General features: G+C 44.8%; 1 protein-coding gene across 1 annotated transcript in view; it reads left to right on the forward strand.

Annotated features, from left to right (window-relative positions):
- The window catches only part of T265_09654 (hypothetical protein), a gene marked incomplete at both ends in the record, with an annotated part of 52,798 nt that overhangs the window by 24,185 nt on the left and 13,373 nt on the right, over nucleotides 1-15,240 (forward strand). The window contains 2 exons of the mRNA XM_009175796.1: nucleotides 11,881-11,994; nucleotides 12,983-14,083. Coding sequence (XP_009174060.1) covers nucleotides 11,881-11,994; nucleotides 12,983-14,083 — 1,215 coding nt within the window. The remainder of the gene's footprint in view (nucleotides 1-11,880; nucleotides 11,995-12,982; nucleotides 14,084-15,240) is intronic.

The raw sequence follows: 15,240 nt of genomic DNA on the forward strand, positions 1-15,240 counted from the left end.
CACCAAAAGAGTGCTACAGCTGAAATGCTGTTGCGAGTCGTAATCTAAGTTGCTTCTCGGATTTAGTTTGCTTCTTCGCAACGTGAAGGAACTTAAACTACTCACAAGTCATCCTAGTTTTGGGCATATTGTTTAGAAGGATGCCTTTTGTACTAATAAACAATCAAAAGCTGATTAACGGCCATTCTGCGAACACTGACCAGTTAGTCCGCCTGAAGTAGCAAACCGAATTAGAAATGCCACGTCGTTCTCCGGCCAAAAGCACGGCATCCACAGTTCAAAACATCTGATTAGGTCTCGGGTATTTACCCCGGATTTATTGAGAAAGAAATGTACTACGTAAAGGTCAAACAAACATGGCTGAAAGTGTTTCTTTCTAACCACGTTCCATATCGATTGCCGGTATATTCTTGGAAAAACGTACGGTTACGTGCAGTCTGATAGCCGTCAGTTCACATCAACGTCAGGGGTAAAAATGTAGCGGGGAGTAAACAAATACACGCTGATTCACTGCCAAACAAATGCCACTCTCTTCCGGTTGACATGGTGACGGTGATGATACACAGGTGAAGTGCACGTTAGAAATAGTTGCCTTCCCCAAAACAGCAATTTTGGAGCCAAAATCTTTGTGCCGCGCACCGACCATCGCAAACTCTATCTTTGTCTGTTGATTTTGAAGTTTCACTCACCTTACCGTGTTAGTTAGGTGAACAGTCATCATACATAGCACTTTTCACGAATACCGTATGGAAGTTGTACAATTTAAAATGGAAACTAATGTGGCTAGATGGGGATCGGGTGTTCTGAATGTCGAGTCATGATGTGATCAACCTCGGGTTCCCAACATTAGTTTTTTTGGCGGAATCACAGAGGGTCCTCGCAAAAGACAGTAGAAGTCACACAAGTGCAAACGATTGCGATTGGCCATCTGGTTAACATATAATAATTTATATGGCGAATACAAATACATGTACAGAGCAGGGAAATGAAGTCAAATGTCCGGTTCTTCAAGAGATCGAGGTTCACACTGGAGTAGGGTGATAAGAATAATAATCAAAATAATGATAATAATACTTGTGTAGACATAATACACTACTCATAAAGTTGTTCAACCTTGTGAGTAGTGTAAATCATGCATCGCGACATATCGAATATCGTACCAACTGAAAGATGAGACCGCCTGGTACAGCACATTCAGTTGCCTGGACACATCACAAATGAGAGATTCAGCTGGGTTCCAAGTAAGTCTTTCGTCAAAAACAAATTGGTATGCAAACGGGTGTTCCGCTGTCAGTAATACCCTTTTGGTGCAGAGCTGCCATCCCTCCCGAAGCAAGCATGGAGCTGAGATACTCTTAGAATGTCTAAGCCTGGACAAGAGTGGTAAGGATCTTCGGGTTGAGTTCGAGCCTTCCGTTCAATAAGCTCGCGCTCCAATCACTGAGTTATCTCGATCTCGCTGGTGCGGTGGGGAAGTGATTGTGAACCAGCTCATACTACTTTCTCTCGAATCCAAATTTCAGAATTTCGCAAATGGATAGTGCTTGCCCCGGATATGGATGACAGTCGGGTTCTCACAGATCATGATCGACTAGTAAGCCACCTTCCTCCAATATGTAAGGGATAGAGGCCCTGGTGTAGAGCGGTAGGATTTGGACTGGACCAGCCTGTCTGCCAGACTCATTGAGGAGAGACAAACGATTCCTCTTATGACCGACATCTGATACCCCACAAGAGTATGTAAACCGGGCCGAGTAGCCACTGCAATAGTGAATACCCTGAATACTTTTTCGAAAAAGTTTGGTGACAATCGGTAGATTTATTCCTGGACAGCGTTTCGCTTTTGACACAAAAGCTTCGTCAGGCAAAGTGACTAGGTTCCGAGGTTGGTCGAGATTTAATGCGGAAGGTGAACCAATCAGCCAAGTCAAACTAAGTCTCTGTTGGGTGTCGGCCGACGGATTTTAGTGTATTAGAGTGGTTGAACAATTGTTGGGTCGGTGGGGAAACCTATATGTGTTTTGGTCCAGCCTAGGGTCTAGTTCTTCTGGTTCGGTTCATTTGATGGTTCCTCTTGAACTTCGTTTGAACCTTCTGTCAGTCTTTGTGGGTGAGCTAGTGCTAAGAAAGTTGTGTGAGAGGGATGCTGTGACCTTTGGTCGGTTGAGATTCCCACCCTCATCCCCCGGTTTTTTCTAATGATCCTAAGTGGATTGACAACCACACCGTCACGTGTCAACTCGGCTTATCTAAGACCGCTTTCCAAACGCTCGCTAGCTCCACACCCTCGATTCTATTCACGCTGTGATGCTTAGTAATTTCCACCGCCTCGGTTATCAGCCGCTGTGGTGTGAATCGCAGTCCCCGTCTCAAAACTTCCACACTCTTCAGATCCATTCTGCGTCCCGTGTCTAAGGCATGTACCGCAATCGCTGAGTATTCGACCAGGAACTATGTGAGGGGACTGTGTGAGTCCTTAGTCCTTTCAGCCGGCAGGGGATCTTTCAACTGCACCAAAACTGAGCGTAGCGTTTTTCCCTTCTAAAAAGCTACTCGAATGTTGGCTAAGTTCAACAATCTTCGAATAACCTCCGATGTTCCTGCTTGTTCCATCAACCTAGAAGAGGTCTTCATCAACGCTGCATTGAGACATCTGGTGAGATACCTTACCTCAAAAATGCTAGAAGCAGTTGATTCACATTTCACTAACAGCATGAGGGCTGCAGACTGCTGATTTTTTACCCCCTCCCCTCACCACCACTAAATAAACAATTCACTAGGGGGAAAAATCCCGGGAATTATTGACCAGTCCCTGTTAGTGTTTCGATTTCCAAGTATCTCAAAAGGACATCTTCGACTGGGATTCTCTTCCAGTGCACAACGAGTCCAAAGTATCACCGGAGAAATGCAAAATGATCGTTTGTTCCGAGTTACAAGGACTGTTTGATGTTTGTAGAAGAGGAAGTTGATGAACTTCCTGCCTATTTAACATTTAGTCTACGGTTGAAATATCTTTGTCACATCCACTCACTCAGTTTTGAATATGAACTTCCTTAAAAGTACAGGAAAATGTGTTTTCGCTCATGGTTGGTCAGGGAAGTTGGATACTTCGTCGCCAAATAGCACCAGTTTGAAACGTTGTCCTGCCGCGAACATGCTGATTAGACCACACACAAAATATTGTTCGTCTGGCTCCCAAAATGCCAATGTTTAATCTAGGTGGCAAAACCTTCACCGAGGACGAAGTTGAAGACAAAAAATCGCTTGGAATTTTTTTCTCAGTTCCATTCCAACGTAAGAGGCTGTGAGTGATTGGCGCTGCCAATCAATGGTAGGTAGGAGAGTGGTTGAACAAAATTCCGTTCCACTTACCTTTTCTTACTGACTTAATTCCCTCTCCGTAAGCAAGAAAAATGATGCCAACACAACTCCGGCGCCTAGATCATGCGAACTGGACTGTTGGCGGCCTTAAATTATCACACAAGTGTGGAACACACTCAAATGTCTGAAGGTTGATCAAGTGCGAGTCCTGAAGGAACAAACTTCTGAGGTCTATGGTATATAAACTTCATTTCTTTTCTGAAGTTAAACAGGACTGGTCAGGACAGGACTGGTGCAGGACTGGTCCATCACTTTCGACTAATAAGACCTCAATTTGAAGATTTGAATCGCCCCACCGTTGTGTGGTTAGAACAGGGAAAACGTTCACTTCGGAGTGGACCCGGATAGCGGGACAAATCGCCGTATGCTTTAGCTTTGATTTATCCCTGGTCGCGCCTTCCAAATCAACTCGTCACTGAGCTAACTAACCTCATAAATGTCATCGCTGAAGTGAAAACGGTCCGTTTTTTGCCGAAGCGAGCTGTATCACTTTTTGTTTTCTTTTAAGACAAATACCAACTGTTTGAAGATTTGAATCGCCCCACCGTTGTGTGGTTAGAACAGGGAAAACGTTCACTTCGGAGTGGACCCGGATAGCGGGACAAATCGCCGTATGCTTTAGCTTTGATTTATCCCTAGTCGCGCCTTTCAAATCAACGCGCCACTGATCTAACCAACCTCATAAATGACATCGCTGAAGTGAAAACGGTCCATTACTTTGCCGGAGCAAGCTGTATCACTTTTTGTTTTCTTTTAAGACAACCTTTATACCAACTGCACGACTTACAGACTAGCAGTTTTTTTCAACCACCTCAGGCTGACAAAATATAGTCACGGTTTATCAGCACCGTTTTATGCCATTTACTCTAAGCCACACTTGAACACTTTAACGCAGCACGTATGCATTTCCGTCAACGATACCGACAGTCATTTTGTATTCTCCGACAATCAGTTTTATTTTGCTATGATGCACCACGGTAATCGATCGACTTGCTTCAGACTGATAGAACAAAAATTGCAACTATGAAGTGTACAGACAGACCATAGCCTCCGGGATAGTAGTTGTGATTTCTAACATTTGTTCGCATGGTGTTACTTCATCACACATCGTACGCACAATGAATTCGGTCACTTGTGTCCTTACGTGTATCAAGCTGCTTTAAGGGTTTCATCTTAAAAACGGCCCAAAGAATATCAGACATACGAATTATACTTGCTGACAATTTAACTACCATCTACTATACTCGTTCATATGATGTTTTCAAAGACATTTATGGCGCTTATGTGAGGATTTTTGAGAACTTTAATGGAGACCTTTTCCAGTCGCGGAAGCTGGAAAGCCGAGGAGTATTGTATGGGTATTTTATCTTTATTGGTATCTCATGAAACTCCAGCAGAGAGTCTCGAACTTCCGGCCTCCTGTCTAAGTGCACACACTACTGATCAGCCGCTCTTGGCCGAACGTACAGTTGATTAGCTCGGATTCGAATTTCCTGAACTTTCGAGAGCTGTACACCCCCAGACTTTTAAGGTGACGAAACAAGTGAGCCTCGTCTATGTGTCGTAGTTTAGAAGAACCTATTTCAATTCTTTTCGGTAGCTGAACTGTATGCTTTTAAATTTAATTTAAATTTAAATTCGAAATTTGATTAAAAGGACCAAACTTTTAGCTGCATTCGACTTTCGTTTAGGTTGCAACATGTCTTGCGACCAGACAAGAGTGCTGGATTACTGTCGGGCTATCCAATCGTAGACCATCCATTATTCCATGATTAGGTTAAACCAAAGATATTTCATTCCAAAGCCTGAAAAATGACTGCTTACCTACTTCAGAGGGAGAAAGGCTACGGGCAAAGAATGATTCGGAGATTATCGATGTTGGAATAGAAAGTACAAGCTATGTCATGGTAGTTTCCGACGTTTTCGTGCTTTCCATTGTTACGAGGCCAACTGAACGCTGTTTCGGTTTACATCAAGCTTATCAGCCATTCAGAACGATATGCCATTCCTTCACGTGACACACCTCGACCGGGATGAATGTGTCCCAATTTTGATCAAGATGATCGTACCACTATCAACTATCAACCATTGTTTAAAAAGGAAGCCGACCACCAGGTCAGCTGTTCGGTCAGACTGATCAGAAAGTTGACAAATCCAAGAGGCTATCACTGTCTCGGTGACGCTAGACGTTCGTCGGTACCCTATTTTGACTGGATATCATATTTCCTGGGTGGCCGTCTATTGGTTACGCCTGCACTGAGCCTGCCAGACTACGCGATAGGGAGAAGACAGAGAACTCGGGACACGACTGTATTGTCACAGGACAAAACATACAGAGCGTCTGCGCAAATATATAGGATGGCTAAATGGCCAAATATGGTCATTCACTTGTTCGTTCTATACAACCAATGGCGGTGTTCCGGTCGGGAGCCATTTCAGCCCCACTTTACTGGTCTTATGTTGCTAAGCCGTGTTTGCTGCGCTCCGCCAACGCACCTGCTTTCCAAACGTGTAGTATTGGTGATGACCTTAGGGATGCGTCATTCTGCACATGTACTTTTTCCGTGTCTGGGCGCGTCCTGACAGCCTCCGCGTTTTGTTGCTAATTTGAACATCAGATCTCGTTGTTTCCTTCTTTCTCCGACCATGCGCGACCGTGTGTTGGACTATGATGGGGGCAAATTAATTGCAAACCTCTTGAAACCAATAGTTGTTTGCCTTCTAATTTCCCTTGCACTGTGGTTTGCTTGCACTTGATTGTGTTGTTTTGCTTCCTTTGTGAAGGCTGGTTCTGCGGCCTCGCTTGCTTGCTCTCCTCTGGGTGCTCCACCCTAGGCCCCACTGTGCCATGTTTATCCTTTTGATCCAGCGTTCCACAGATTACTGGTTCCTTTATAAGCGAGAGCCTCTCGAACCCAGTACCATAAATAGACCGTCCATTCCTCGCACAGTCTCTTTACTCCCAGACCAGAATCTTTAAACCTGTAGTGATCATTGAGTCGCTCCAAGTCAGCTATTTTACGAACCACCCACCGCGTGTGCTACCTGAAGCACCATCTGGTTCCGTTGAAGATTGCACTGTAATTTGAGAATGAAAGCTGCGGTAACCCACCAACGTTCCTGAGAAAAAGTTGATAGGATGTAATTGCTGTCTAATCTGATTACGTGGTTCACGTGGTAAGGTCGCCTTCCAAATCCAGACCGTAGTTATGGGTTATGCGTTCATGTTTACCTCTGGTTTCTTGAGATATGCAGTGCCAAAGGACTTCGCGGAGGAACTACCGCCGTTCGCAAAGCACCAAACAAGCGTAGCCTAAAGTTACCAACACCTATCGAATACGTCGTTTGGAAGTGTGAAAGATGAATCAATTATTCATTTGATGCTTTAATTTCAGAGAGGAGTTTGATGGATCCTAAACTGAGAAGACACATTGCTCGTGAAACTGGACTTCTCACCTCAAGTAACTAGATCAAAGAATTCCACCTAGATCACTACACTGAGAGACGTTACACTGACACCTGTCTGCATTGACCTAGCACGTGAAACTTGGATCTCCTCACTCCTGATAGCATCTGACAACTTTGATAGATCCTGTCAAGGTTTGATTTTATCTGGACAACACTCAACAACACCTTTATAAGGTTGACAAACCCGTTTTCTAGTGTGCAGGATGTTGTTCTGAGTGGCATTCCATAGACTAATAAACTAATCCACAGTTATACTGGCTAGGTTGTACACCACGGAATTCTAGGTGAGCCTGCCACAAATCTTCGTTGCTAGTTAATCTTTTTCCGAATTATTCGAACAAATTTTCACATCTGCGTTTCAAACCAATCAATGAGTGTGCTTGGAACGAAACTATCATGTAACCAAGTGCAACGCTCTCCTGCAGGAGGGGCGGGGACGGAGAAGAGATTCTCTGTGAGGAATGTTTTATAACAAAACTGGACTTAACTACGCAGTTTCATCTATCTAAGTAGTGAATCAAGACTTCTTACTGGTCTTCTCCAATCATTATTTACACTTTACAAACTTCTCTGAGAATGTCTCGGAATCTGTGAGAATTTGTGAAAAGTTTGATGCAAAGTCTAAAGAAATGTCAATGTCTTTTCAGTTCCCATTTCTTTACTTCGAAGTTGTCATACTTTTTGAGTGAATTCGTTGTTGGTGTCTTCATGCATTCTTCAACCAGCCTACATTTTTAAACCGGCCTCCCATCTCATTCCTTGAGTGTCCTTGATAAATCCGGGTATTCCGGTCAAAGGAAGACAAACTTTTAGCTAATTTTTAGCCTAATTGACGGTAGCCAGAGAACACTTGGTAATTCTCACCTGGACTTCGTCCTATCTGTGAAGCCAATCTATGCTGAAAAGCCTGAAACTCCAATAAGGAGTTTCGAAACCGCGACCTTCCGGATAGTACTCTCAACGCTTGACCGTTTGGTTACGAGCAGATGAGAAGCACTGTGATCAATAAGCACGTGGATAGGATATAGCGTCAGGCATTTTCCAGTCGAGTGATCAAGTGTTGAGTGACTCCTTTATCGATGATTTCAATGGGGGTTTCAATCATTGAGTGAATTCCCTTCTTCCTCTGAGCTACTTATAGATTGATAGTAGTAGTTTTCAACTGAAACTCACATAGACGAAGCCAATCTATGCCGGATCGCTGAGGAGTGTAATCGTTTCAAATGGTTAACTCAAAACAGGTGAGCTACTTATAGATTGATAGTAGTGTGAGAAAATTTAGTAGTTTTTAACTGACACTCATATAAGTGAAGCCAATCTGTGCCGGATAGCCGAGAAGTGCAGTCGTTCCCGATTTCTAAGTCAAAACAGAACCACGTTCAAGTTAGTCCGAACAAGCGTTCCCAAAGCCGATTTCGGATATCCCTTCGAAGTTCATTTCTCTCATTCGGCTTTGGGGTACGCAACGGAAAGCGGAACTCACAAGGACGAAAGTCCAGCGAAGGTATCCGACTAAAATTTATTTACTGTTTCCAATGCAGCCCTTGTAAAACAAGGAGTAACAGTCAGGCCCACAGTCATACAGTCAGGCGGGACGTTGAACTCATGCTGTGGGCCACTGGCACCTGATTAAAGAATGTAGTTGAAACGTAGTATGGTCCCTACACTAATCGGTCATTATCACAATGATTAGCCTGGTAGAACGGTCTATGAATAACGGAAAAGGCCTTTAACCTTCGTGTTCTGCATTAATCGAACTTTAAAAGAGCGTTCGTTTCAGTGGGCCGCTTTCTCAAATAAGTCTGAATGAAAAGTAACAATGCCTAAAGGGACACACTAGTACGGGGCTAAGCTCCAAATGGCAAAGACTGTACAAATATTCCCCATAAATCGCGTACCTAGGTAAACGGATGCGAGGTAATCAATAAGTTAGGGGTAACCTGTGAATGAAGGCAAGTCAGTAAGACTAAGTCCATTACCTGGAACCTGAATTCACGAACACGATTGGTTTCGCAGTTCTTGAGGTTCATCAGGTATTTGCAGTCCCCGAGTTTCCGTCAACCTTATGTTCTACTTGAAACCAAGCTGCGCCAAATTAGCGAACCAGATAAGTTTCTTGTTTATGATATTGACCGAAACTCGGGGACTGAACTGACCCGACGAGCCCCAAAAAGAGCGAAACCGGTCGTGGGCTATCGAAGAATTTTCAGCAACCTCATGGGTAGTGTATCGTATCGCGATACCTCGAATATCGTACCAAGTGAAAAATGAGGCCGCCTGTGCAACAAATCCAGTTGCTTAAAAACATCAGAAACGGGGGGTTCAGCTAGGTTTTCCAAATGAGCCTCTCGTCAAAACCAAACGGGCATGCAAGTGATTGGAGTTCGCTGGCTTTCAATTAAGTTTAAAAAACAGTAACTTATATTTTAACCACAGACAAAGGATTTTTCAAACAGGGTTGTGAAGTCTTGTGACTCAGATCTTCTTTGCCAAGGGATAAAAACAGGTTGATCAAAGATAAGTCGGTTGGAGAGTCTCCCTGCGAATGAATGCTCTGTTTGTATGAGCGATGTACTCCAAGAGTATGTCGGATCAGACAGGGTAGTTGGAAAAAGCTGTGCATATTGTCCTACCTACCGTATCAGGTTCCTGCACAACTCAGGTAAACTTTGCCATTTTGAAGTACTTGGTCCGATTACGATCAAAAGCTAAATGTCCGTCATTTGGCATTGTACATATCATTGATGAGATCGAAGAACCGGCTACCCAGAACCCTAGACAAATCGTACTACGCACACTCCCTGATATCCCGTACGACCTTCTGCAGGTTTCACAAACACTGTTGCTATAGGCAGTCGAATCGCGGGCAGTAATAAAGCGCAAATCGTCTCTATAATCAGATTTACGATAGCTGCACATAAACAGCCCGGTTAAGTCGTTGCTACTCCCGCACGTGTTCCAGACTACAGTTTAGCATTGCATGCATCTGTCAGTCACGGTGACGACGATGCGTTGAAGATTACCTCAACTTTGAAGTCAAGGCAAACGTAGAATACGAACGTACCATAAATGTGCGATCAGTCGAATGGTTTGATAACACCATTTTCAGTGTTTCGGCGTCTTTGAAGTTTGCTAGACTTGCAGCCATAAGTGGCCAAAAGTTGGGATTGTGGCGCTTTGAGCACCAACTCGTGGAATTCACCGCATCTTTTGTAATGGGAAAGGAAACGGTTAAGAATCAAGTGTAACATGATCGATTTAGGAAGTCCCAGTACAAGGAAGTAGTTGGTTTTGGCCAGAAAACTGCCAGACGGGTCAATTCAAATTCCAATCAGTGCTGCGAGTCACAGTGAAACTGGTCCGTTTGAGGATGGATGGGTTTGAAAGTCAACGGTAGTGTTTGCACAAAGGTGAGCGGAGTTATAAAACAAACGACAAGTGTCCAGCTTCATAGGGTCAGCTTGTGCACTGGTTAATCAGTGACCAGCGCAGTGCAATCTCAAGGTCCGGGCACCAAACAACGGGGAGCGAAATGTTGCCTCTGCAACGTGGGTTGCGGCCATCCCTTCCCTGAGGTGCTACTGATTGGCGGAAATCATCACAGAACAGGCAGGGCAGTTTTAGCATGGGTAAGTAGGTCAACTGCACACATGCACACACGTACAGAAATGCCAGTATACTAGTGTCGGACGGGACGGAAAGGTGAGCAAAACAGGTGCAGATCAAAAGCACATCGACAGAGTAAGCACCTTAATGGGGGAATAGTCTCGAGGTCAAGTTAGATTGTACTTGCAGCTACAGTGCGGACTGCTGTCATTTTTGTGACGCATGCTTTCTAGTGATTCGGTATACAAGTTCCTATTAACCTGTCATAACATAACTTACCTCTCGGATTAAGGCAAATGCTACTACGTAGTCATTTGGACTTCGCGGCACATATGTGGGTTTCCAATGCCTCGTATCGTTGACTCTTCTCGGATTCCTTGGAAATCTTGACCGGTGGGTCTAAACTCCAGTCAGAAAGTACAAGTTATGGTAATTCGGCGAACAGTGCTTGTTGAGGAGCCCCGAATTTTTCGAGGTTAGTGGCAGGCTTTCATCAAATTAATACATGACGTAGTTTATTTGGGAATACAGGTCGCTTTTGCGAATGAGAACCCAAATAAGTGGATTGGCAGTCTTTGCTTGCATCTTCTACAGGTTAAGTGCGAAAAGTATTGTCAATCTCGTCTGGATTATCGAAATCGACTACACACAAGTGCAATTTGAGGAGGAAGGCCCATATTAGTGTAATCTGGAAACTAAGTTTATAGAATATCCCCGTAAAAGGAAGGTTAAACGGTCATACCTCATGCCGGGTGCTTGAACTCTTCTGAAAATAGACAGTGGCGCTGAAACGGGACACTGTGAAGGATAAACGAACAAGCCACTTTCGGCGTGTTAAGCCCTGATCCGGTCCTCCGCATGCCTCGTTTGCGAAATCTCATGAAGTCACACAAACTCACAAGCTCCTTTGGCTATGTGCAAAACTCCGCCATATTTCAACATTTTTGACACATCAACGCTGCCGATTCGCGAGCACTCAAATTTACTATTAAACCATACTACTCTATTCGATAAAAGTAGCGCGACTCTCCAGGATTTCAATATAGAACTATGCCTAGCGCAGATCCTTCCGTTCACTAAGCTGGTGATATTCTTTCCACTGCTAGTGTTGTTAGCATCAGGACAGCCCAGTTTGGTCCAATCCACTGGAAATTCTGAAACCCTACCTGGAAGTTGTCTGGCTCTTAATTTCCTTCTTGGAAAAGGGGTGTTATCAATCCAGCATCACAGTGCTAAGTTCCATTTTCAAAACTTCCGTTTTCTGAACGACCTCACTTTATAGTCCCTGATTAGTAGTAGGTACCACAGTTTCGTCCCTGGCAAGGTAGCAGTGTGCTTAGGTTGCTCTCAGGCGGTGTATGTTTTCAGTTTTTCGTAGAAGCATCACTATCAACTCTCTGTCACTTTCACACTCATCCCTTTCAGCATCAGCAATTATCCGCGAGCTTCTCGTCATCTGTGCAATGGTCACGGTCTTCATCTCGGTGTCTATCAACGTCTTCTGTTGCATACGATGTGCGCTGATACGAAAATACTCAAGTGAGTACAACTGAGTGCAGTTTTATCTGTCAAAAACGCATCGTGGAAAAGTACAGTAAATGTTTCCTTCTTCATATCTAAGAAGTGAGATCGTACAGCCTGAAACCAATCTGACAGCTTTATAGTTACTCCCATTCATTTGTCCATCGAGTTTGCTTGCTTTTCGATTCCCGCTAGTTCTTGGTATATTTATTCACAGCCATTGCCACACTAACCAACCCTCCCGGCGCTGACAAGCATGTGTGTATGTGTTTAGTTGTTAGCGTATGTTGAGTAACGCTGTCGCAGGCGTGGTTCCTCGCGTGTGCGTGCCTGCGTGCCTGCGTGCGTACCTACGGGCGTGCGTGTGCGCGCGTCCGTCCGTGCGTCCGTGCTTGTGTGAACGTGTGTGCGTGCATGTGGGATTGCAAGCGTTATCTCACTAGTCCACTCCCCATAGTTGCCCCCCCATCCCATTAGCTTGTTCCGCTATGCACTGCTACGAAGCCCAGACAGTGGTACCAACAAGCACAATCATCTGACCGATTTCGCACAAGAAAAACTGGCAACTCATATAGCTAGCATTGCAACCCGCTTGACGTTATTTGGTGTGCACCGCGCCGACCGGTTAAATTGAGGATGAAAAGCAACCATGTGTTGACATAATAGTCTTGGTCATTTTAATGTATCTACTGTTGTGTCATGCGCAATGGTCAGGTTAGGCCAAACCTAGACAAGCATTGTGCAAAATCAAGTTGCGGAATTTTCAGCGATCACTACAAAACAGATGCAGCAGGAATGCAGTGCATTACTCAGAAATGAACTGAGGAAGTTGCATTCTAAGATTGGGCATGCTTTACTCGGATTCACAACTGGGAATCATGTATCCCACAATAAACCTACGATAAGTTATTACGGTTTGCCTTGAACTTAGAGCTTTACACCAGCATGCGAGAGTCGGTAATAACCAGTAAACTTCCTCCTCCTATGTTTCTCTCTTCCAACCCAGGAACCAAACGCCCTCCACGGATGCAATACATGTTCTGCATGGCCACCGAGATACACAACGCACGAGTTGCACGTCTAATGGCTCAAAGTCACGGTTGGAATGAAGATATGATGGAAGCGCTGTACAGAAATCCACAACGACGTTTTGAACAAAGCAGTGTGGGAAGTGACAGTCGCATCCTAACACCACAGCAGTTACCGCATGTTGCGGAATTCGCCAACCTCTATCAACAGCATCAACAGTTACAGCAGCAGTCCGCGATCAGCGAAACCAATTCGGTTGCCACAGCCAGCGCAGATGTTCATATACCGAGCGCCAAAAACGGGCAGATCGTTTCACCCACCATGACTGGCTCGGCGTTCTCAATCACACCTCCCATGAACTACGGCTTGCCTGGAGCCGAGAGGAAAGTCAGAACTTCTTCAATGATTCTTGTCCAGAGTCCAGATGGTTCCCATCAACTTGTCCAACCACACTTTCCCCCAAATCAACACCTGGCTGCAGCGGTGGCTAATTACTGTTTCGAACAGCAACAAAACTTGAAGAAATTACAGGAACAGGTGATTGGCTCTGAATTCCCACCTGCAGTACACCCAGGTTCAGACAGTCTAGGTTCATGTCAGAACAGTATGGGCAACCCAGATTCAAGTGTACTCGAACAATATCAACTCTCCTCCTCGGGGATGAATACGCTGAGGCGTGGAGATCCAACACTGATGATGAGTAGTCAAACAGGCCAACCAGGTGTTCGGCCTTCCGTGTCACAAGCGGACAACATCAAACCGTACCAAGCCCTCACCGGACAACCACATCCACAAGCATGCGTTCAAGCCCCAGGCACTCAGGTGCCCGTCGGATTGCTGTACCAAGCCCCAGGTGGACGCGTCCAATTCATGGGATCTTCTCAACCCCAACTTGGTACCGTTCCTGCATTTGCCCGCTTGAACAACTCCACATCCAACCCTACACTGATACACACATTTGTGCCGTTGGTTGCCGGAGCCTCACAGTCCGACAGTGGTACCGGGTCTGGAAGCGGACAGTTGTCAGCCTCGGGTCAACCAGCAGCCCCGCCCAGTATGGAGCATGAGGAACAATCAGGTACGGAAGACGTAAAATCTGAATCGCATGACACTAAGTCATCGCAGCGCTCAAATAAACCATAGTCGAATACGTGCGGTTGCAATAGGTCTATTTCTGAATCAAATTAACCAACTTGAAGTTGTTGTCTTGATCTCAAGACAATGCACATTTAACCCCCTAGTGTTTTGGGACGCCGGCTAACCTACTTCTGATCAAACTGCGTTATTTCTGTACATGAAAAGCCTTCAGATATGTTTTATATTTTCCAAACTTTTGCTTAATGACGTAACGGGTTGTTTCAACAATGACTAACCTGCTACAGTTTGCTCACACTGTGGACAGATTTCGGAAGTTCGGTGGAGACTTCGTTCTGTAAGCGAAGCCAGTCTGTGCTAAAAAGTCGGAAAGCATTGTACAGCTGTTTCATCCTTGCTGGGAATCTTCGGCAGTGCGTATCCCACGAAACTCCGGAAAGTCTCGACCTCCTGGCTAGTAGTTTGAACACAACCGTTCGGCCACAAGCGGCTGATCAGCACTGTGATTAACTCTCACTTAGACAGGATACAGCGCCGCTCATCCTCCAATCACGATATCCATATCACGCGGTCACACGTGTTGATTACTAGTTACTCAAATTAGTAACTGTAGTTGTGAGTGGGTTTTTGTCTTTTCAAACTCTCAAGACCAACAGACAGTGTTAACCTAACTAGGACGGGTCGTCTCTCCAAAGAGATCTCCTCGAGTTGGTCCCTTAATGAGTACAGTTCTAACGGCCCAAGAAAGATGTTCTCTCTCTGAAGGCCAAACCGTGACTATTTCGTGTTACGGTTTAGCCAGCTATTCAACATGGTTCAAGGTGTACCCCCTGGTAATTAAAATCGGCCAAGAAGGCGAATGCTAGAACGAAACAAATGCACGTTCCATTGACAGTGTCCTCTTTTAAATCATCTTTATTTTTAACAGAACAGTGTTATTGGCAGTTCTGTTACCTCACCCTCCGTAGTGAAATACTGAATGTCATTCTTGAACAGAATATCTTATCGCAGTGATGCAGCATGCACCATCATTTTCGGACGAAGCCTCTGAACTCCTCGGTCATCCTAAAAGAAAAAAGAAGACACCGGTGGTCCTGTAGTATTGATGTAATTCCAGTAGACCCGTTGAAACTGGGCGTT

The sequence above is a fragment of the Opisthorchis viverrini genome, assembly GCF_000715545.1.
Source record: "Opisthorchis viverrini unplaced genomic scaffold opera_v5_298, whole genome shotgun sequence".
NCBI classification, from domain to species: Eukaryota; Metazoa; Platyhelminthes; class Trematoda; order Opisthorchiida; family Opisthorchiidae; genus Opisthorchis; species Opisthorchis viverrini.